At 40.5% G+C, this 23,247-nt stretch overlaps 2 protein-coding genes across 2 annotated transcripts in view; one reads left to right on the top strand and one right to left on the bottom strand.

The window, feature by feature from the left end:
* The window catches only part of LOC129830223 (galanin receptor 2b-like), a 12,623-nt gene extending 12,306 nt beyond the window's left edge, over window positions 1-317 (bottom strand). Inside the window, exon 1 of the mRNA XM_055892615.1 lies at window positions 113-317. The gene's annotated coding sequence lies outside the window, so the exon portion shown is untranslated. The remainder of the gene's footprint in view (window positions 1-112) is intronic.
* The window catches only part of LOC129830229 (piggyBac transposable element-derived protein 4-like), a 24,261-nt gene extending 1,014 nt beyond the window's left edge, over window positions 1-23,247 (top strand). Inside the window, exon 2 of the mRNA XM_055892628.1 lies at window positions 20,826-23,247. Within this exon, the coding sequence (XP_055748603.1) occupies window positions 21,750-22,481 (732 nt within the window). The 5' untranslated portion in view covers window positions 20,826-21,749 and the 3' untranslated portion in view covers window positions 22,482-23,247. The remainder of the gene's footprint in view (window positions 1-20,825) is intronic.

Genomic DNA, 23,247 nt, shown 5'->3' with positions numbered 1-23,247 from the left:
CATGTGAAACCTTTATAATCATTGCTTTATAAATATCTGAAGGTGTTTGTGTATGAATGTAGACACGTCATGCAAATTAGAAGTAGATGTATTCAAGGTGATCTTTACTTACCAGGATTACTGGCAAACGATATATCCGTTGTTCAAACGTCCTGTTTATGTTTGTTGTGTTCTGCTACCCTCAACAGAAAAACAATGCTGCTCATGCTAATATCTGCTCCATAGCCTGAGCTCTCTCTCTCCTCCCTCTCCTCCGTTGCACATTGATATTCTGCCTGGATCTCTCTCTCTCTCCCTCTCTTCCTCTCCCTCCCTCTCTCTCTCTGTCTCTCTCTCTCTCTCGCTCTCTCCTTCTCTCTCTCTCTCTTTCTCTCTCTCTCTCTCTCTCTCTCTCTCTCAGTTCAACCCTTCCCTTTCCACCTCTCACAAAAGCTCCTCCTCCACATTTAATTGAATGTTCACACTTCACTGCAGACGAAGTGCATTGTGTTTTACACACTACCGTCCGTACTGGAGCAAGGCGTAACAACCACTATTTATTATCAGCTAGTGGGATAAAGGAATAACCTCAAGCAATATTGTCAATCAGTCAAGCCCCTGACTACGGCAATACGGCTGAAACTCATCAGCTTTAATTGTGGTGCAAAGTTTTCCACAAATGCATCATTATGGCAACTTTGACTGGTAGCTTATTGTGAACAGTAGCTCAATACAGCTCTCTTGGATTGTTCCTACTAATGTGTTGGGAGTGCTTGTCTTTAGGGGCCTTGAACTTGTGAACTTAGAAAAGGGTGATATATGAATTGTTTGGTTGTGAGATCAAGTTGCAACGTTAGGGAATATGGCTATGCTTTATGCTTTTCTAAACTAAACCCTTTTTTGATTACCAGATACAGCAGCTTGATAAAGCAGTCCCTAAGGAAACGGGGTCTCTAACCCACATATATTACATTTCAATGATTTGTTAAAATAATTTTATGTTGTGTGTGCTTTTGTCAATGCATGTATGCGTGTCTGTCTGCCCTGTGAGTGTTTACATATAGGGTGACCTGATATTGATATTCCGTAATCCGTACGGGCTTTCTTAATCTAAATAACCCATTACGTTAGCCTTAGATGTATAAATCTGTTTGTAGAGTTCAGTCTCCAATCTTCCTAACATTTTGCTCTGTTTTTACTTCCAACAAGATTTTGAAAACATAATTAATTACTCACACCTTGTAGCCTATGAGAAACACTCACAACCAGCTCGTAATTACACAAAGTTGGCTTGGTGTGTGTTATTATGCATTACAAAAATAGCATTATAGTTTTTCTGTAATAATGACAACAGCACTTTAAGCACATCTAAGTGGGCAATTATTCAGCTGAACAGGAATTAAAGCTCTTGCATATAAATACTGTGAATTATGCATATTTGAGCATACCCTGTGCTCAAGCGTTGCTTTAAAGGTCCAATGTAGCCATTTACAGTATATGTCAATATGAAATACTTTTTGGGTAACCATTAAGTACCTTACTGTGATTGTTTTCAATTCAAATTGTCGAAAAGAAACAAACATAGCTTCTTAGCAAAGATTAGCAAACAGAAATTTCTCAAAAATACTTTTGATAGGACAGTCTGGGAGTGGTCTGACTGGGGAGGGGGAAACTGAAAACGAGTTGTTATTGGCAAAGAGGTTCGGATCTCTCTTTCTTATTGGTCTAATCACGTTTTTGACTGCAATGGCCCTTTAAAGACGTGTTGTTCCAGCTGGTATGTCCTTGGCATTTACTAGGGAATATTGTGGTCTAAATGCATACTCCTTCTGGTGCTTCCTTCAAGTAATTCATTGGTAATTAGCTGGGATTATAATTAACTGATACAAAAAAACAAATGTATTGTAATTACTAAGCAATAACATTTTAGCAAATTATAATTTTAAAATAAAGTCTACCACTATGATTTTTTGTGATACATTTTTGTATTTTATTCTGTATGGTTAGGGAATACAATGCGTACAGAGGCAGTAACCAGACAATTTCAGGGAGATTACAGTGAGGAGATAGATGAGGAAAGCCAAATCTCAGAGGAAAACTCACATGAGGCTCACAGTATTGACCTTTTATTACCTCAGCACCACTTTGTGCCTGGTCTGAGCGCTCCAGAGCTTTCTGTCCTCAGTTACAATACACCATAATATATTACCAGAGCCGTGCACAGACCTTTCAGGGGGCAGGTGCTCAAAATGAAATAAAGCCACCCAAGAGGCATCCCTCCCCCTCTCCCCCTCCTCCCTTTGCTAGATTTTTTGGTTGTTGATATTCATAGTTCATATCTCGAAATTCATAACATACTAACTGCCTCTGTGGCCAAAAATGTTAAAAGAAATTTTAGCATAGGCCTATTTATTACTACAACACACACTCACTAATTGACTCACACAACACACACTCACTTCTTACAATCACAAATTGTAAGAAGGTGACAAGTAGCCTAGCAGTAGTTGGCAGGTAGCTTAGCGGTAGTTGGCATGTAGCCTAGCGGTAGTTGGCAGGTAGCCTAGCGGTAGTTGGCAGGTAGCATAGTGGTAGTTGGCAGGTAGCCTAGCGGTAGTTGGCAGGTAGCCTAGCAGTAGTTGGCGTGTAGCCCAGCAGTTAAGCGAGTTGGGCCAGTAATCGAAAGGTTGATGGTTCTAACTCCTGAGCAGATTAGGTGAAAAATCTGTCGATGTGCTCTAGCTCTAGATAAGAGTGTGTACATAAATGCAAGCTAGTTACAGTGCATCCTAAAGACATGATTGACATTGGGAAAAGAGGGTGGGCTATCAGCTGGTTGTTGATGTAAATCTGCTAGTTAGCTAGCTCAACAATTTACTACTGAGCTGCATGGAATTGTTTTAAGGAGGTCATACCAAGGATAATTTTGCTATTTGATTTCGAATTTTAAGACCCCCTTGAAGTATCCCCCCCCAAAAAACTATTATTTGATTAAACATTTCATTTAGCCTTACAGTAAGCTATATGGAATTGTTTTAAGGTCATATTAAGGATTATTTTTCTATTTGATTTTGAATTTTAAGACCCTTGAAGTATAGAGTTTTTGGGGGGGATGAAACATTTTATTTGGCCTTACTGCTATTAACCCATACAAGCACATTGAATAACAGATTCACTACATGGAACAACAGATAGTCCCCTAAAATATCAAAAGGAAGTTTGATCTCGAAGTGCCTGTCCTATGCCTGAGAGATATAAGAATGATCAGGAAACATTTGTTAAATTTTTTGACATGTATTTACTCCCTTATTTTTGGTATTTAACAGTTTCCATATCAATATAGTGCATTCGGAAAGTATTCAGACAGCTTGACTTTTTCCACATTTTGTTATGTTACAGCCTTATTCTAAAATGTATTATATTGTTTATTTTCCTCATCAACCTACACACAATACCCCATAATGACAAAGCAAAAACAGGTTTTTAGACATTTTTGCAAATGTATTAAAAATCTAAAACTGAAATATCACATTTACATAAGTATTCAGACCCTTTACTCAGTACTTTGTTAAGGCACCTTTGGCAGCGATTACAGCCTCAAGTCTTCTTGGGTTGGATGCTACAAGCTTGGCACACCTGTATTTAGAGAGTTTCTCCCATTCCTCTCTACAGATCCTCTCAAGCTCTGTCAGGTTGGATGGGGATTGTGGTGAAAACCGGTATTTTCAGGTCTCTCCAGAGATGTTCAATCAGGTTCAAGTCCGGCTCTGGCTGGGCCACTCAAGGACATTCAGAGACTTGTCCCGAAGCCACTCCTGCATTGTCTTGGCTGTGTGCTTAGGGTCGTTGTCCTGTTGGAAGGTGAACCTTCACCCCAGTCTGAGGTTCTGAGCGCTCTGGAGCAGGTTTTCATCAAGGATCTCTCTGTACTTTGTTCCGTTGATCTATGTCTCAATCCTGACTAGTCACCCAGTCCCTGCCGCTGAAAAACATCCCCACAGCGTTAAGCTGCCACCCCCATGCTTCCCCGTACGGATGCTGTCACTTTCCTCCAGACGTGACGCTTGGCATTTAGGCCAAAAAGTTCAATCTTGGTTTCATCAGACCAGAGAATCTTGTTTCTCATGTTCAGAGAATCTTTAGGTGCCTTTTGGCAGACTCCAAGTGGGCTGTCATGTGCATTTTACTGAGGAGTGGCTCCATCTGGCTACTCTACCATAAGGCCTGATTGGTGGAGTGGTGCAGAGATGGTTGTCCTTCTGGAAGGTTCTCCCATCTCCACAGAGGAACTCTGGAGTTCTGTCAGAGTTCTGTCATCTCCCTGACCAAGGCCTTCTCCCCCGATTGCTCAGTTTGGCCGGGCGGCCAGCTCTTGGAAGAGTCTTGATGGTTCCAAACTTCTACCATTTATGGTACCCTTCCCCAAATCTATTCCTCGACACAATCCTGTCTCGGTGCTCTACGGACAATTCCTTTGACCTCATGGCTTAGTTTTTGCTCTGACATGCACTGTCAACTGTGGGACCTTATGTGTACCATTCCAAATCATGTCCAATCAATTGATTTTATCACAGGTGGACTCCAATCAAGTTGTTGAAACATCTCAAGGATGATCAATGGAAACAGGATGCACCTGAGCTCAATTTCGTGTCTCATAGCAAAGGGTCTGAATACTTACGTAAGTAAGGTATTTCAGTTTTTGTTTTAATACATTTGCAAAAATGTCTAAAAAACAGTTTTCACTTTCTCATTATGGGGTATTGTGTGTAGATTACTGAGGAGTTTTTATTTATTTAATCCATTTTAGAATAAGGCTCCAACTTAACAAAATGTGGAAAAACGGTCTGAATACTCAAGGGGTCTGAATACTTTCCAAAGGCACTGCATGTACTTCATTCATTTTTTCAAATGTATTGGGGACCTTCCGAGGAGTATTGTGAGGCCTTTGGGTGTCCTAGAGGAAAACAACCGATGTGTACGTATTTGTGAGAGTTTCACCTTTACAGAATAGTTTGTAGGCCAAACCGTTCTGACACTACAGACGATTTTGTGAGAAGACAGATTTTCGGGATGTCTCGTGGTCTGACAAACACCGCTCTAGCTCTGTCACCTTTCACCACAGATGCGCAAGTGCGACATCGTCAGATGTGGTGGATTGAGACGCATCCAATAACATCTCTAGCTTAAACTGACAGATGTTCATGCTAATTAGATTTCCACAGTGGGGCGCGGACATCGACTCTAGGGGGTTCATACTGCATTTGAATAGCAATGGCATAAGTGGTACTTTGTCATTACACGTTTTGAGATTTCAGAGAGTATTGTTGTTAAGCATTGTTACAATATTCAGAAAGAAACGTCATACGGTACAATTCAACGTATGACTCAAGGTTGCCTAGGGAAGCTTTTGTTGGCTGCAAAGAGCTTTTCAATGAAAAGTCAACATGTTGTGGGCAGCTTTGCAGTACATTGCATCATGATGTATTTAGTGAATGGTAAGATGGGTGTCTGTGGGTGGGAGAAAAAACACTAAAATGTTATCAAAGTGCCCATGGCGTATGAAGTTTTGCGGCAAGGTACAGTAAATCAGCATTCTGAAATGCCTCCTGGGTTATTTCATGGGCAGGTTCCCATAGCAACCAACGAAGGCTCATTTTCACAGGACACTGATCAGATCGTTAGCACTTTATGCTTCATACTGGATTTATCTGACACTTCAGATTGATTTGGCACCAGGAGCACAGCAATCAGTGATATGTTCTTCTGACATTCATGTGCTGTCTAATCGAATTAACACGAAGTACCCACTCGTTGTCAAAAGCACTGAGATACAGCATATAGGGGCTTTATTCCAACCTTCTATTTCTTCCCTAAACGTTCAACCTCCCATAGGTTCTCATCTCATATAATACTCACTCTAACGATGGGGTTAAGAGGAGCCAATCTTTCAGAGTAGGTAGAGGTACTGTATGTACTGTAAATCCTTAATCAGCTCATTTTATTCCAGTGGAATCTGCAGATCTGTGCCTGCTTGTATGCAGTAATATCAAACAGGAAAATAATCCCAATACATTTTTTGATTTGGCCAGTGGTTGACATGATACTTCTCACTATTTTAGTTCCAGTCAACATCAACACACTAACACTAAAATGGATAATAATAATCAGATAGGGATAAACATTCTCTGTCGATTAGCCAGTTGAGGTACATTACAACTAATGAGACTCCTTTCATATCCTTTCATATCCATAATACCATTAAAGCTTTCAACTCATTTGCAGAGATGTCAGATGATTCCGTTCACAGAGACATTTTTTCAAAGCAGGCTGAAAAGGATCCTCATCACAGTCATTGTATAACCCATAGAAAGGTATATTTTGGCTCATGATTGGGGCTATTTTCCAGAACACTGTGGTGATTAGAGGGAGATCCTCTCTCCCATCATGATGAAAGCACAGGAAGTTGAAGTAGTAGCTGCTTTGATTCGAACAGGCCAGTTAGAGGAATACCTACTCCAATCTACAACAGAACATGTGACGAAAACACAGAGAGTGATTACCTCTTTCCAAATCAGTGTGTATTGTGCAGTACCTTGGCAAGTACCCAGACACTTGCTGCATATGAGATCTCAATTGAGTGGGTAAATAAAGGTTGAATAAAATAAACAGATGGTCACAATCTCTGTCTTCAAATGTTGTACAGTAGAATTGTGAGACAGATAATCGTCTCATGAGAATTCTGTCCTGATGTAGTTCTCATTGCGTTTCTTCCCGTTTGGAATGTAGCTGAACCTGTGTCCTCTGAGGTCAACAGCAGTGTCAGCTCAGATCATGTGATTTCATTTAGGAGCTAACCTCACACTCTCACCCAGGAATTGTAAGTGTTAGAAGAAGATATGTGACCACTGAAGCACGGGAAGAGAAACACAACATTTGACACTATTTGGTTACATTGAAGATGTTAGATTGGTTACATGAAAATTGAGTCACAGGAATCCTCTGAAACCACTGAACATATTATCCTAAATCATTCTGGTAAAGTCTGTAGGCTGTACCACAACCGGCCGTGATTGGGAGTCCTATAGGGCGGTGCACAATTGGCCCAGCGTTGTCCGGGTTTGGCCGGTGTAGGCCGTCATTGTAAATATGAATTTGTTCTTAACTGACTTGCCTAGTTAATCAGTTCTCTCCAGAATTGCAACAACCACTCTGTTAAGAGTGCTGTAAATTGGAAGTGGCACTAGGATGAGATAGCATAGGCAGCATCTGAAATGACACCCTATCTCTTAAATTGTCCTATGGGAATAGGGTGCGGTTTTAGATTTACCCTCTAGACTTTCAATATACACTCCAATTACTATGTTCACCTTCGATTTCATTGTTTTTATGTCGTTTTCATAATTAAAAAGTAATTGAAAATAGTTGATATGCCAATATTGTTCTACATTCTGTTAGCATAAATATTTTCCCTCAAAGCTGCAATCCGTTGCAGATATTACAACAACAAAGACGTTACTTCAAACAATAAACACTGCTTTTTTCATTGCTCCAGAGATAGAAAGGCAGAGTATATAGTAAAATTGTGTTTGTTACCATGATGCTGGATGCTCAATTCCTCCAACCAAAAACAATAACAAATTCCCCTGGGGCAGCCAGTGGTGCTGTATCGCCTATTGCGGATCTCAGCTTTAAATCAGGAATAGTCACAATTGGATCAGTCATGTTTATTCCCAAGATCGGGAATATAGGGATCAGTCCCATCTTCCAATAAATACACAAATCACATCCTGTCTTTCTCCTAGTTGTCATGGAAACACAAGTATCTGAATTCAGACAGTGTTGTCTGTTGGGTGTTAGATAGAGTTGACTAATTGCTCTGACCTGATACAAAATTCTCTAATATGTCCTTGATGACTCTCCTGCAGACATACAGTAAATCGTCAACCAGTTCTTCTACCCAGGTACAACAGTTTGCATAGCTTCAGAGACTGATTCGATTTTTTGTGTGAAAAATCCTCAAAGATAAATAAATGCTGCTTAAACTGACTGACTTTGATGGGGATCTTTGTATTATGCTAATTAGATTGAGGCACGCGTGCGTCAATAGACTCTTAAGGATTCATCAAATTGATTGCGTCAGTGATTGCGTCAATGATTGCACGCTCTACCTAGTGCAGATTACTAAATGGAATATACTGTATATTATAATATTATATATTTTGAATATGCTAGCCGATATTACAAATACAATGGCAAAGCATACTGTGGTATTCTGTGTGCTGTAAATTGCACATCACTGATTGCATGTTCTTCCTAAACTGCAGATGAATGCTACGATCACAATGGCAAAGGAGACAGTGATATTCTGTGAGCTGTAATGAAGGTGCACTTTTGTCTGATTCCTCTGACATAGATGCTCAACTTTTTTTGTCCTAGAGCCTCACAATATACAGTCATAGCTCAATTTATTCATCAGCTCCATTGTCACTTTGCAGTGGTCTGTCCATAGCCCCAGGAAGTATTTTGGGGGTGGGGGTGCTACGTTTTTTTTTACCAATGTCTATATCGGTCCGCTACTTCAGGACTAATAAAGGCCCAGTGCTTTTGATGTGGATGTTTTGCCGATAACTTTGCACCTTTTGATGGAAACGTTTGAGGACAGGGTTTTGTTCTTTCTGGATTCCATTCGAATGACAATCGCAGAGAAAGTGACAGGGCAACAACTCTTACAATTCCAACTATTGAATCTTGCAAGACACTGTTCGTAATTATACAACTACCTTTTCTGCCAAAGTGGAGATGCTGAAAGAAAGTGGAGATGCGCATACATACGTCAATATCGGCCAGCTAATACTAGTAAATGCTCGAGAAATTGGCATATAGTATGTCATCTTCTAACCACTTTAGTGGATATCAACATAGTGTGCCTTTAGACCTCTGGGAGTTATTAAGGAATCGCTTCATGCAAAAGGCAGTGGAGATAATTGGCTTTAAAATATTGATGTCACTGAGATGCCATCTGCTGCACTACCTGATGTTGGCCTTGATTAATAGCCAAGAAAGAGAGCTATTACCTTAAGAAAGCTGGAATCACAGGGTGTACTCTTACAGGGTGTACTCTTACAGGGTGTACTCTTACAGGGTGTACTCTGGAGGCTTGGTTGGTCATTGAAGGACGAGTTGCCCCTCTATTTACTTCAAGCTGTTGCTACTTCACTGCTTCTACTGGCTTCTGCAGCCAATAAGAACATCCAAGGCCTGCAGCACTACCAATGCTTTTTCTAACAGTCCCAAATGAAACCTGTTGCTCTGACACCTCCTGGCAGTCTGTCTTTAGACTAAGAGAAACAAATTGCAGGAAATAATATTGATTCACTAAATTATTCAGAATGTTTTCGTCCAATACTAGAATGCTCCAGCACATATTGGGAATAAGAGCTCAGTATGGGGTTCTCCCTGTGTTTTGCTATGTGTGACTGTGACACATTGTGATGAAACACTAGCCCGCCAGCCAGTTCAATCGTGATACAAGTCAGTATTCGACGTCCATCTATATCTGTGGACGTCAGGAGATGATGTAGAAACCTACCACCAGGGGCAGTGAGTGCTGTTACCTTCAAGAAAGTTTTGGTTTTGTTAGGGCATTAACATCTGCCTCTTGTGAAAAATGTTTGAATCCAGTGATTGAAAGTTGTTTTTGAGTAGTTTTTTTAAGCCTATCCCAAACCTTAACCATTCCAAGTTCATGCCTAACCTTAAGAATTTGGAGTTAATGCCGGAACGTAATCCTAACCTTAAACATTTGGAGTTAATGCCTGAACTTAATCCTAACCTTAAACATTTGGAGTTAATGTCTGAACTTAATCCTAACCTTAAACATTTGGAGTAAATGCTTGAACTTAATCCTAACCTTAAACATTTGGAGTTAATGCCTAAACTTAACCTTAAACACTTGGAAATGTGACATTTGGAACAACTTCGAAAGTTGACGTTTGATAAACATGGATGAACGTCTGATTCTGACGTGAGACTGTGAGAGCTGGTAGAGCATGCAGCATAGTCCCCCTGCAGTGGGGTGGATTAGGATAACAGTACATCTTGTAATTCCAAGATTTCTTTAGGTAATAGCTCTCCTTATTGGCTATTAATCAGCTCCACATTACCTAATGTCAGACAGGAAAACACAATAACAAAGCAGAATGGGAAACTCCTGCAATCATTTGACTTTAAAAGAGCTGTCACAGGTATTAATACTGTATGATATCTACTTTCATAAAGACTGATGGACACTAATGAATTACATAAGAGAATACAAGCTTCAAAGGTCTCATGGTGAATTTTTAAATGAATGCAGTCCTTTGTTATACTGTTTCATTGTTTATGAGACATACAGTTGAAGTCGGAAGTTTACATACACTTAGTCATTAAAACTCGTTTTTCAACCACTCCACAAATTTCTTGTTAACAAACTATAGTTTGGCAAGTCGGTTAGGACATCTACTTTGTGCATGACACAAGCAATTTTTCCAACAATTGTTTACAAACAGATTATTTCACTGATAATTCGCTGTATCACAATTCCAGTGGGTCAGAAGTTTACATACACTAAGTTGACTGTGCCTTTAAACAGCTTGGAAAATTCCAGAAAATGATGTCATGGCTTTAGAAGCTTCTGATAGGCTAATTGACATGATTTGAGTCAATTGGAGGTGTACCTGTGGTTGTATTTCAAGGCATACCTTCAAACTCAGTGCCTCTTTGCTTGACATCATGGGAAAATCTAAATAAATCCAAGACCTCAGAAAAATAAATTGTAGACCTCCACAAGTCTGGTTCATCCTTGGGGGCAATTTCCAAATGCCGGAAGGTACAACGTTCATCTGTACAAACAATAGTACGCAAGTATAAACACCATGGGACCACGCAGCCATCATGGTGCTCAGGAAGAAGATGCATTCTGTCTCTTAGAGATGAACGTACTTTGGTGCGAAAAGTGTGAATCAATCCCAGAACAGCAGCAAAGGACCTTGTGAAGATGCTGGAGGAAACAGGTACAAAAGTATCTCTATCAACAGTAAAACGAGTCCTATATCGACATAACCTGAAAGGCCGCTCAGCAAGGAAGAAGCCAATGCTCCAAAACCACCATTAAAAAAAAGCCAGACAACGGTTTGCAACTGCACATGGGAACAAAATGTCGTACTTTTTGGAGAAATGTCCTCTGGTCTGATAAAACAAAAATAGAACTGTTTGGCCATAATCACCATTGTTATGTTAGGAGGAAAAAGGGGGAACCTTGCAAGCCGAAGAACACCATCCCAACCGTGAAGCACGGGGGTGGTAGCATCATGTTGTGGAGGTGCTTTGCTGCAAGAGGGACTGGGGGACTTCACAAAATAGATGTCATCATGAGGGAGGATAATTATGTGGATATATTGAAGCAACATCTCAAGACATCAGTCAGGATGTTAAAGCTTGGTCGCAAATGGGTGTTCCAAATTGACAATGACCCCAAGCATACTTCCAAAGTTGTGACAAAATGGCTTAAGGACAACAAAGTCAAGATATTGGAGTGGCCATCACAAAGCCCTGACCTCAATCCTATGGAAAATTTGTGGGCAGAACTGAAAAAGCATGTGCGAGCAAGAAGGCCTACAAACCTGACTCAGTTACACCAGCTCTGTCATGAGGAATGTGACAAAATTCACCCAACATATTGTGGGAAGCTTGTGGAAGGCTACCCAAAATAATTGACCCAAGTTAAACAATTTAAAGGTAATGCTACCAAATACTAATTGAGGGTATGTAAACTTCTGACCCACTGGGAATGTGATAAAAGAAATAAATCATACTCTCCACTATTATTCTGACATTTCACATTCTTAAAGTAAAGTGGTGATCCTATCTGACCTAAGACAGTTTTTAATCATAGTAAAAATTCCCTGAGTTTAAATGTGTTTGGCTAAGGTGTATGTAAACTTCCGACTTCAACTGTATATTTAAAACCAAATACTTTTAGACTTTTACTCAAGTAGTACTTTACAGGGTGACTTTCACTTTTACTTTAGTCATTTTCTATTAAGGTATCTTTACTTTTACTCAAGTATGACAATTTAGTACTTTTTCCACCACTGCATGTTTGAACCTTACACAACAAACATACAATACCTCTGTATCATGTCACGGAAATACATCATGTGTCACTGTACACATTTCAGATATCCAATATGATTGAAGAAATTGAATGCGTAACAGTCCACACATGTTATGTGACATTGCTTGCGATGAGTGGAGCACAGAAAATGGTGTCTGAAATATTTGACAGCTGTTATAGGATTTGAGGTTTTTCTCAATTTAGTTTTGATTTCGAGGTTGGTACTGTTTGGGTGTGGTTTGCCTTGATTGGGATCATCCTTGTTAGTCAGGATGTTTTGCACCTCTCGCCTCGTTAGTTAGTCGTTACTTTGTGATATTTAAGAGCTGCTGGCCCAGTGGATTAATTGAGAGACGTGAATAGCTCCCAAAGTCCTCCTTTGATCACAACAGTGTCTGAATTCCTGGATGGTATTCTAAATGCTATATGGCTGTGTTTACACAGGTAGGCCAATTCTGATAATATTTCACACATTTTTCTTTTGATCAATCCGATCAGCTCTAAAAAAAAAAGATTGGATGTGAAAAGATCTGATTTGATTTGTCAAAAGACCAATTAGTGGAAAAAATATCATAATTGGGCTGCCTGTGTAAACACAGCCTATGTGACACTTGGTGGTCTGCACCTGGTTAAAAAAATACTATAGTATACTATGGTATAAATACCATTATTTAACCATTATTTTACCAGGTAAGTTGACTGAGAACACATTCTCATTTACAGCAACGACCTAGGGAATAGTTACAGGGGAGAGGAGTGGGGATGAATGAGCCAATTGTAAACTGGGGATAATTAAGTGACCGTGATGGGATGAGGGCCAGATTGGGAATTTAGCCAGGACACAGGGGTTAACACCCCTACTCTTACGATAAGTGCCATGGGATCTTTAGTGACCACAGAGAGTCAGGACACCCGTTTAACGTCCCATCTGAAAGACGACACCCTACACAGGGCAATGTCCCTAATCACCGCCCTGGGGCATTGGGATTTTTTTTAGATTAGAGGAAAGGGTGCCTCCTACTGGCCCTCCAACACTGTAGTGTAGTGTTTTTGCAGACTTTGCTGTAATATTCACTGTATTGTTTTTGCGGACTAATACTATAGTATTTACAGTTAACTATAGTAAAAATACTGTAGTAAAATAACTGTAGTATAATGTAATGTGTATTGCGAATTGTAGTAGTATTTGTAGTAGTAGTACTGTAGTAGTATGTACTGTAGTGTTATTGCGGACATATTAGGAAACCAACCAGAGAAATACTAAAAGAGCACATTTTCTGAGTTTAGAGCTTCTGCTCTTTTCTAGAAGCTGTAGGGAACACAATATGGCAAATTGCGATTATGGGGGAGTGGAATGAGCAGGGCATATGCAAATTAAATAGACACTGTGGTTTTTACTATAGCAGTGTCTTTGCGGACACTACAGTCTTTTTTTGGCAGATATCTACTGTAGTATTTAGCATAGTATTTTTCATTATACTTCAACATTCTATAGTAAGTATTACACATGAGCGAGGGATTCTACATTCTACATTCTGTAGTATAGTGTTCTACAGTATACTAGAGTTTACTATACAATTATATAGTAAGTAATGTAGTATTCTATAGTAAACTGAAGTATTGTTTCATGTGGGCATGATAATATCATTTTGAAGAATTTGCTCCATGTGAGTTTCTGTTATGTGAGTTTCCATGAACAAAAAAAAACATACAGGGTAATGAAAGCAAATGTTTTTCAGAATAATATGAGTTTAATTTGTTTTATTTTTGAGACTGGTAAAAGGTTAACATGATTGTCAAAGACAGGAAATACAACAGGAAATAGAACAGACAGAGAGCCTGGTGTTACCTACATTTGTCAATAGATGTATTGGACGGAGCACAAGAAGGTACAACCCAATAAATACAGATCATTACATAATTTTTTATGGCCTGTAATAAACCTTCTGCTGATCTAGTGTTCTAGAAAACACAAAGGACACTGCAAGTCAGACCTCTTTACAAAACCACAAAACCATATCCTCGAGGATTAAGGACATATCCTACTGTGGTTGACAATATTCACAAAGACCTGTTTGCTGTAAGAAGCTAAAGAAGCCCACAAATTCATCACCAACACCCTGAAGCCACACTGAACCACAATCGCCCACCTGTCTGGGAGGCTGCCTACCCGCACTCGAGAGGAAAATTATTTTCCAAGGAGCAGCGCTAACCCAGATGTACCTGCAATAAAATATAGCACTACTTTGGGAACGGTTGTCTCATTGAAGCCTGAGCATGAATGTAAGTGTGCAAATCGTTCAAAAAAGAAGTAGGAGGATAGGATACATTGAATTTGCGACTTCGCAGTTGATGTGAGATTAGACCTACATGTTTTCTACTTGCTGTTTTCTATGTTATATTCTTTCAGTCACTGAGGGCTTTATGTGCAAGATAAACAAAACACCCTGCCCACACACTGTTTATTTTTTGATGACTGAGATCTTATCTCAGCTTGAATACCACTGGATTCAAGGTAAATATCCTTTCACTGAATCTTACCATCCACACAGTTAACTAAAGGAACCATTCTGTTACCAGTACTTCAGACAATGCAGAGATAAACTTGTTTCAAGGACAGCCAAGAGGTGCTGCTGAATAATGTAGAGGAGTTTTCAACTTTTCTTGGCCAGTGACCCCCACTCAGGTAAATCGGCGATCCAGGGACCCCCATTATATGTTAGCAAAAAAAAAAAAAATCATGCCTTGAGTAGAAGTAATCAACATTTTGAAATGAATAGATTTGGTAGACAGTTTCATTATTTTGACCTCCCCACAGTTCATTGGAAGAGGAAATGTAAACTCTAACATGGTCTATCAGCTAAAACCATAAAGGTATCTTGCGGCATAGAGACAATCTTCACAGTTGTAGAGCACATTTTTCAAAAACATTCCATTGAACTGAGAGAAAATGTTATAGTTTTAAAGCTAATTTCCAGGAATTCCATATAGTTTGACATGGAGCTGAGAGATAATGTTGCAGTTTTAAAGCTAATTTCTTGCAATTTTATACATTTTGCCATGGCTAATGCCGTGTACCTCTGCTCAAACATCAGAACAAAATCAAAGATGGTATTATAAAACAAGATATATAGTTCAATTATTTTCTGCATGCTTTCTATCTGGTTTTGGTCTTTTAAGTTGACACTGAAAGAGTTTTTCATCCCAAAAATGACCACTTAGACTATAGAGAAAAAAAGTGAAATTAGCTCCATTGCCTGTAATTTCCTCTGTATTCAAGGGATAGTTTGAGATTTTGCAGGAAGCCCTTTATCTACTTTCCCAGAGTAGGATGATCAGGAACAGCTAGCATGATAACTGTTCCTGTTATTGCGGAACCCCTGCAATACCGCCGCAGGCCCCAGTTTGAAAACCCTTGATGTAGAGCACTGCAAAGCACAAACAAGACAGATTGGAAGATCTTACAGCTTTCCTGAACATGAAAGGTAGACTAGTAATCAAATGGGATGTTCTTGATTAATGTGCAACAACAGGATATATTTTTGTTTGATACCCACTCGCATATTGATTCCTAATAACTGATATTTTCATGACGCTCAGATATATTTTCAATCACATGCTTCTGGTGTAACAGGTGCAGCTGTCACCCCCCTGAATATGCTTCACATCCCAACTGATAAGGATCTGTGTAGACAGGGTGCATTGGAGGGATGGTTCTTCTGTCACTCTGAGGAATGATACATGTGAGAGGACCTGAATTTTGGTTGTATTTCCCAGAATACATGACTTAACAACAGATGGGTTTCACTAGTTCCTCTTATACCATAGACATCACCATACCATAGTTACCCCAATCTACAGTCTACAATTTATTTACACCAATCAGGGCCACACTGCTGACAGGAAACATAACCCACTGAGCACACAACACTGTTTCAATGGAAATTCTCAATGTATTGTGATGTGGAATCTACAGGGTAAATACATTGGATTTGCAAAAAGTCAAGGGGTCATTTTCCACCACAGGATTGTCATCATGGTTACCAATTTTTAACAGTAGACAAACCTTGTATAAAATATGTTGAATTAGTACCTTTGAAACAATGTCAGATGTTCAACGTTATATATCCACTATCAGAAAAAAAACTAAGTTCAGCAGCACCTCCTCCTGGAAAGTTGATCTTTCTACAGCTATCCATTTGGTCTCGCATCCAGTTTTTTTTTGTGATTGACTACAACCAATGTGCTATTGTGAGAATGATTATTAAGAGATCTCTTAATAACTATTCCAATGGTAGGTTGAACAGAGCAAATGAAATGTAACTATACTTTAGTCATATATCAAATCAAATCAAATGTATTTATATAGCCCTTCTTACATCAGCTGATATCTCAAAGTGCTGTACAGAAACCCAGCCTAAAACCCCAAACAGCAAGCAATGCAGGTGTAGAAGCACAGTGGCTAGGAAAAACTCCCTAGAAAGGCCAAAACCTAGGAAGAAACCTAGAGAGGAACCAAGCTACGAGGGGTGGCCAGTCCTCTTCTGGCTGTGCCGGGTGGAGATTATAACAGAACATGGCCAAGATGTTCAAATGTTCATAAATGACCAGCATGGTCAAATAATAATAATCACAGTAGTTGTCGAGGGTGCAGCAAGTCAGCACCTCAGGAGTAAATGTCAGTTAGCTTTTCATAGCCGATCATTAAGAGTATCTCTACCTCTCCTGCGGTATCTAGAGAGTTGAAAACAGCAGGTTTGGGACGGGTAGCACGTCCGGTGAACAGGTCAGGGTTCCATAGCCGCAGAAAGAACAGTTGAAACTGGAGTAGCAGCACGGCCAGGTGGACTGGGGACAGCAAGGAGTCATCGTGCCAGGTAGTCCTGAGGCATGGTCCTAGAGCTCAGGTCCTCCGAGAGAGAGAAAGAAAGAGAGAAAGAGAGAATTAGAGAGAGCATACTTAAATTCACACAGGACACCGGATAAGACAGGAGAAGTACTCCAGATATAACAAACTGACCCTAGCCCCCCGACACATAAACTACTACTGCAACATAAATACTGGAGGCTGAGACAGGAGGGGTCAGGAGACAATGTGGCCCCATCCGATGATACCCCCGGACAGGGCCAAACAGGAAGGATATAACCCCACCCACTTTTCCAAAGCACAGCCCCCACACCACTAGAGGGATATCTTCAACCACCAACTTACCATCCTGAGACAAGGCCGAGTATAGCCCACAAAGATCTCCGCCACGGCACAACCCAAGGGGGGGCGCCAACCCAGAGAGGAAGACCACGTCAACGACTCAACCCACTCAAGTGAGGCACCCCTCCTAGGGCCGGCATGGAAGAGCACCAGTAAGCCAGTGACTCATTCCCTGTAATAGGGTTAGAGGCAGAGAATCCCAGTGGAGAGAGGGGAACCGGCCAGGCAGAGACAGCAAGCGCGGTTCGTTGCTCCAGAGCCTTTCCATTCACCTTCACACTCCTGGGCCAGACTACACTCAATCATATGACCCACTGAAGAGATGAGTCTTCAGTAAAGACTTAAAGGTTGAGACCGAGTCTGCGTCTCTCACATGGGTAGGCAGACCATTCCATAAAAATTGAGCTCTATAGGAGAAAGCCCTGCCTCCAGCTGTTTGCTTAGAAATTATAGGGACAATTAGGAGGCCTGCGTCTTGTGACCGTAGTGTACGTGTAGGTATGTACGGCAGGACCAAATCGGAAAGATAGGTAGGAGCAAGCCCATGTAATGCTTTGTAGGTTAGCAGTAAAACCTTGAAATCAGCCCTTGCCTTAACAGGAAGCCAGTGTAGGGAGGCTAGCACTGGAGTAATATGATCAAATTTTTTGGTTCTAGTCAGGATTCTAGCAGCTGTATTTAGCACTAACTGAAGTTTATTTAGTGCTTTATCCGGGTAGCCGGAAGGTAGAGCATTGCAGTAATCTAACCTAGAAGTAACAAAAGCATGGATTATCATCATTGATATATCATCGACGATCATCAATTGGCTTAAAAAGCATTTGCAAAATCATCAACAGCTAGTTTCAATTCAGCCCAGAGTTCAACTAAAAACAGACAATAAATATAAAGTTTCAAGATTTGGTTGATTTCAAATGTAATCTTCAAGTTCATCATTTATAATTGATATGTTGGATTCACATCTCCATCTAAACCAAAATTCAAAGTTAAAGAATAGGACTAAATCAAATCAAACTTTAAAAGCACTTTAAATACATTTTGATTTGATTTAGTCATATTCTTTAAATGTTGATATTTACAGTGATGTGAAAAAGTAATTGTCCCCTTTCTAATTTGCTCTACTTTTGCATATTTCTGATACTGAATGTTATCTGATCTTCAACCAAAACATTATGTTAGATGAAGGGAACCTGAGTGAACAAATAACACAACAATTACATACTTATTACATTTATTTCATAAATAAAGTTATGCCACACCCAATGCATCTGTGTTAAAAGGCAATTGCCCCCTTACACTCAATAGCTGGTTGTGCCACCTTAAGCTGCAATGACTCCAATCAAACACTTCTTGTAGTTGTTGATTAGTCGCTGTGGAGGAATTTTGTACCACTTTCCATGCAGAACTGCTTTAACCCAGCGACATTTGTGGGTTTCAAGCATGAACTGCTCATTTCAAGTCCCACCACAACATCTCAATAGGGATTAGGTCTGGACTGACTAGGTCATTCCAAAACTTCAAATGTGTTGCTTTTCAGACATTTTCATGTAGACTTGATTGTGTGTTGTGGATCATTGTCTTGCTGCATGACCTAGCTGAGCTTCTGCTTCAGCACACAGACGGATTGCCTGACATTCTCCTGTAGAATTCTCTGATATAGAGCAGAATTCGTAGCTCCTTCAATTAAGGCAAGTCGTCCAGGTCCTGAGGTAGCAAAGCATCCCCAAACCATCGCACTACCACCACCATGCTTGACAGTTGGTATAAGGTTCTTACTGTGAAATGCATTGTTTGGTTTTCTACCACCCAAAAAGTTGACTCAAGTTTGTCAAAAAGCATCTGGAAGCACCTGGATGATGATCCAGACTCTTGGAAGAATGTTCTATGGACAGATGATTCAAACATATACCTTTTCAGATTAAATGGGTCCTATTATGCCTGGTCACTTACACTATGTACTTTTAATGTTATCTCAACTGCAATCCAGGTCATTTGGTTGTGCTATTAGATGAAGCACAGTGATAACACATTACGTTTTTGTATAAATACAAAATATCTTACATTGTATTTACTTTTGAACTTTGTTGTGCTTTTAAATGGTTGAAATCGCAGTGATAATACATTTACATAATGACAACTAATTTAAAAATCGGACAGTTTCTCCATTGTAATTTGGCTGTGCTTTTAGAGGGTTGGAAGTGATAACAAATTGGGAATTCAACAAACTTCTGGCTGTCTTTTTGAGTGGGTGAATAAAGGTTGAAATCTCATTGATAAACGTCAATCTAATATTACCCACATTTCCATGTTGAAATTATGTGGTATGCTCAGGGGGAAGCTACAGAGTGTGCCTTTATTCTGTTTGCTCAGATGAAACTAGATCCAAATGAGTAATCCTATAACTAATGTCACTTTGTGACAATCGACAATTATGTTCTGTTTTCCAAATGTTTGAGGGTGAGGAGGTCTAGCGTAACAGCTAAGGGAGCTAAATGAAGGTGACTAAGCACACCATTATGCAAATGAACTTAGTTTGCCAATGAACATGGTTTCTTTCTGTCAATTCTTTGCTTAATGCTTAGCTTCCTTGGTCATATTTTATCAGTGAAAAATATTACTCAGAATGTATTTACCTTAATAATCTTTCATTTATGGCATCCAATGTATTTCAAGGAATTTAATTATTGTGAGTGCTACAATCATGCTAGTGACACACTAGCCTGACTAATTCATAACCATGACAGCATGAGCAGCACTTCCCCAATCTGTCATGAAATGGTCAACAAATGAGCCTTCTTTATGGAGAGAAAAAAAAAAAACATTCTTGTGAACGTGCCAAACAACACCCATCCCTTTGTTTTTACACTGCTGCTACTCGCTGTTCATTATCTATGCATAGTGACTAGCTACATGGGAAAAAATACCTACTAACCTGTACCCACACACATTGACTCGGTACCGGTAGCCCCTGTATATAGCCTCATTATTGTTATTTTATTGTGTTACTTTTTAAAATCTTTTTTACTTAATTTAGTAAATATTTTATTAACTCGGCATGTTTGTTTGGTTCCCTGTTCTCTCTCTCTCTCTAAATAAATAAAAATGTTTTTCTGTAGAATGTAACAGCCAACCCATACAGCCAGCATGTGTACTCTACTTTGACAAAATATTATGGTAGCATGGCCACAGATATGATTTGAAACCAGTGTTTGTTTGGTTCCCTGTTCTCTCTCTCTCTCTCTCTAAATAAAAATGTTTTTCTGTAGAATGTAACAGCCAACCCATACAGCCAGCATGTGTACTCTACTTTGACAATATATTATGGTAGCATGGCCACAGATATGATTTGAAACCAGTGTTTGTTTTGTTCCCTGTTCTCTCTCTCTCTATATATATATATAAATAAAAATGCATATGTTTATTATACCTGTTGATACAGGGCTCATATGTGAAACTATTCTAACTGAAAATTTTGATTCACAGTGGCACTGATTCCGACTGGGAGCCCCCAGCACCGCACCCAGCGCCAACTTGTTCATCCAGCCGGACCCCTGCTGTCTCTGGGCCATCTACCGGTGTGAAGGCACCGACAAAGAAGCGGAAGAGGGGAAGTGTGTCACCTGCTAGAGAAGGGACAGAAGGGCGTTGGCACACTGTCCTGGAAGATGATGTGGAGCCACCCCAGCCAACTTTCCGACCGAAAAGGGAGCCTGGACCTCAGGTGAACTCGAGCACAACATACAGCCCACTTGAGCTTTTCCAGTTGTTTTTCACCCATTCTGTTGTAGGTTCACTCGTGTCTAACACGAATAAGTTTGGGAAGAAGAAGCAGGCAGGCAAAAAGGTAGCATGGAAGCCCGTATCCATGTCAGAATTTTACTGCTACCTTTCACTGGTCATCTACATGGGGCTGGTGAAGCTGAAAAGCCTGACTGACTACTGGAAGTCGTCATCACTCTACCAACTGCCTTTCCCCATGACTGTTATGTCCTGCAAAAGGTTTCTGGTTGTTTCACAGGCGCTTCACATCAGTGACCCAAAGGTTGATGAAGAGAATGACAAGAAGAAAGGCACAGCAACGTTTGATAGACTGTGCAAAATCAAACCTCTCTACTCCAGCATTGTTGAGGCCTGCAAGACCTACTTTCAGCCAGCCCAGAACCTGTCAATCGATGAGAGGATGGTAGCCTCAAAGGCCAGAATTGGCCTCCAACAATACATGCGTAACAAGCCAACCAAGTGGGGTTACAAGCTGTTTGTTTTGGCTGATTCTGTGTGTGCCTACACATGCAATTTCTTTGTCTATGAGGGGAAGAACACATCACGACTTCCCTGGTATCCATCCATCCATCCATCCATGAGGGGAAGAACACTTAGCTACACTTAGCTATTAGCTATGACTCTGTGATGGAGTTATTGGATTTCCAACTGCTGGGGAAGAGCTACAAACTATTTGTCGATAACTTCTACACAAGCCCTACCCTGTTCACAGACCTGAGGAAGCAGGAAGTGTGGGCTTGTGGCACCATTCGCACCAACAGGGTGGGCTTTCCGAAGACCAAGGTGAACGACATGCCTAAGCGGGCTGAGCGGGGGGCCATGCGATGGATCCGTGAAGATGGCCTGCTTTTTGTAAAGTGGATGGATACCAGGGAAGTCGTGATGTGTTCAACTATACACAAGTCCTTCAATGGGGATCATGTTGCCCGGCGTATCAAGGATGGTACTGGGAATTGGACCACCAAAAATGTCCCCATTCCAATTGCAGTGAAGGACTACAACAAGAGCATGGGAGGTGTGGACCTATCAGATGCGCTGATAGGCTATTACAATGTTCTGCATAAGACAATGAAATGGTACAAAACCTTCTTCTATCATTTCGTCGACATTGCTGTGGTGAATGCATTCATCCTACACAAGGAAATGGCTAAGAGCTGTGGAAAGCCCTTCCTCACACAGAAAGCCTTCAGAGAGCAGCTCATCAAGGAGCTTGCTGGCTCAGCACCACTGCACCACGCCCTGTCCCTTCTGCTCCTGCCACAAGTGTTCATCTGCCCAGATATATTTGTGCAGACATGGATGTGCCTAAGGGCCAAAAGGGCACAGCATGGAGGCGTTGCTGTGTTGTTTGCAAGATGAAGTCGCCCATCACATGCACCACATGCTCGGTGACCCTCTGCTTTACATCAGAAAGAGACTGCTATAGCATCTGGCATCGACAGCAGAATACTGTGTAGAGCTTTGGCAAAGTGGGTGGGGTTATGTTATATCTGGAGTACTGTTCCTGTCTTATCCTGTGTGAATTTAAGTAAGCTCTCTCTTTCTCTCCTTCTTTCTCTGAGGACCTGAGCCCCAGGACCATGCGTCATGACCCACTGGCATGATGACTCCTTGCTGTCCCCAGTCCACCCGACCTTGCTGCTGTTCCAGTTTCAACTGTTCTGCCTGCGGCTATGGAATCCTACCTAAACTGTTCATTTTTACTCTTGAGGTGCTGTCCTGTTGCACCCTCTACAACCACTGCGATATCTACCCGGCACAGCCAGAAGAGGACTGGCCACCCCTCATAGCCTGGTTCCTCTCTAGGTTTCTTCCTAGGTTTTGCCTTTCTAGTTTTTCCTAGCCACCGTGCATCTACACCGGCATTGCTTGCTGTTTGGGGTTTTAGGCCGGGTTTCTGTATAGCACATTGAGATATTAGCTGATGTAGGAAGGGCTATGTAAATACATTTGATTTGATAGAGGACTGAGGGTTTTCCAAATATTGAAAGTGTGTAAATAGTCACCCATGTTATTTTGTAAATGTATATTTTATTTATTTTTTGGAATTTTATTTATAAAAAAAAAATCCAATATTTTTTTTATTAGTAAAAATTCCAAATTTTTTTTCATATCTTTTTCTCAT

This window comes from Salvelinus fontinalis, chromosome 2 (assembly GCF_029448725.1).
Source record: "Salvelinus fontinalis isolate EN_2023a chromosome 2, ASM2944872v1, whole genome shotgun sequence".
Taxonomy (NCBI): Eukaryota; Metazoa; Chordata; class Actinopteri; order Salmoniformes; family Salmonidae; genus Salvelinus; species Salvelinus fontinalis.
This window is presented reverse-complemented; position numbering and strand designations above follow the sequence as displayed.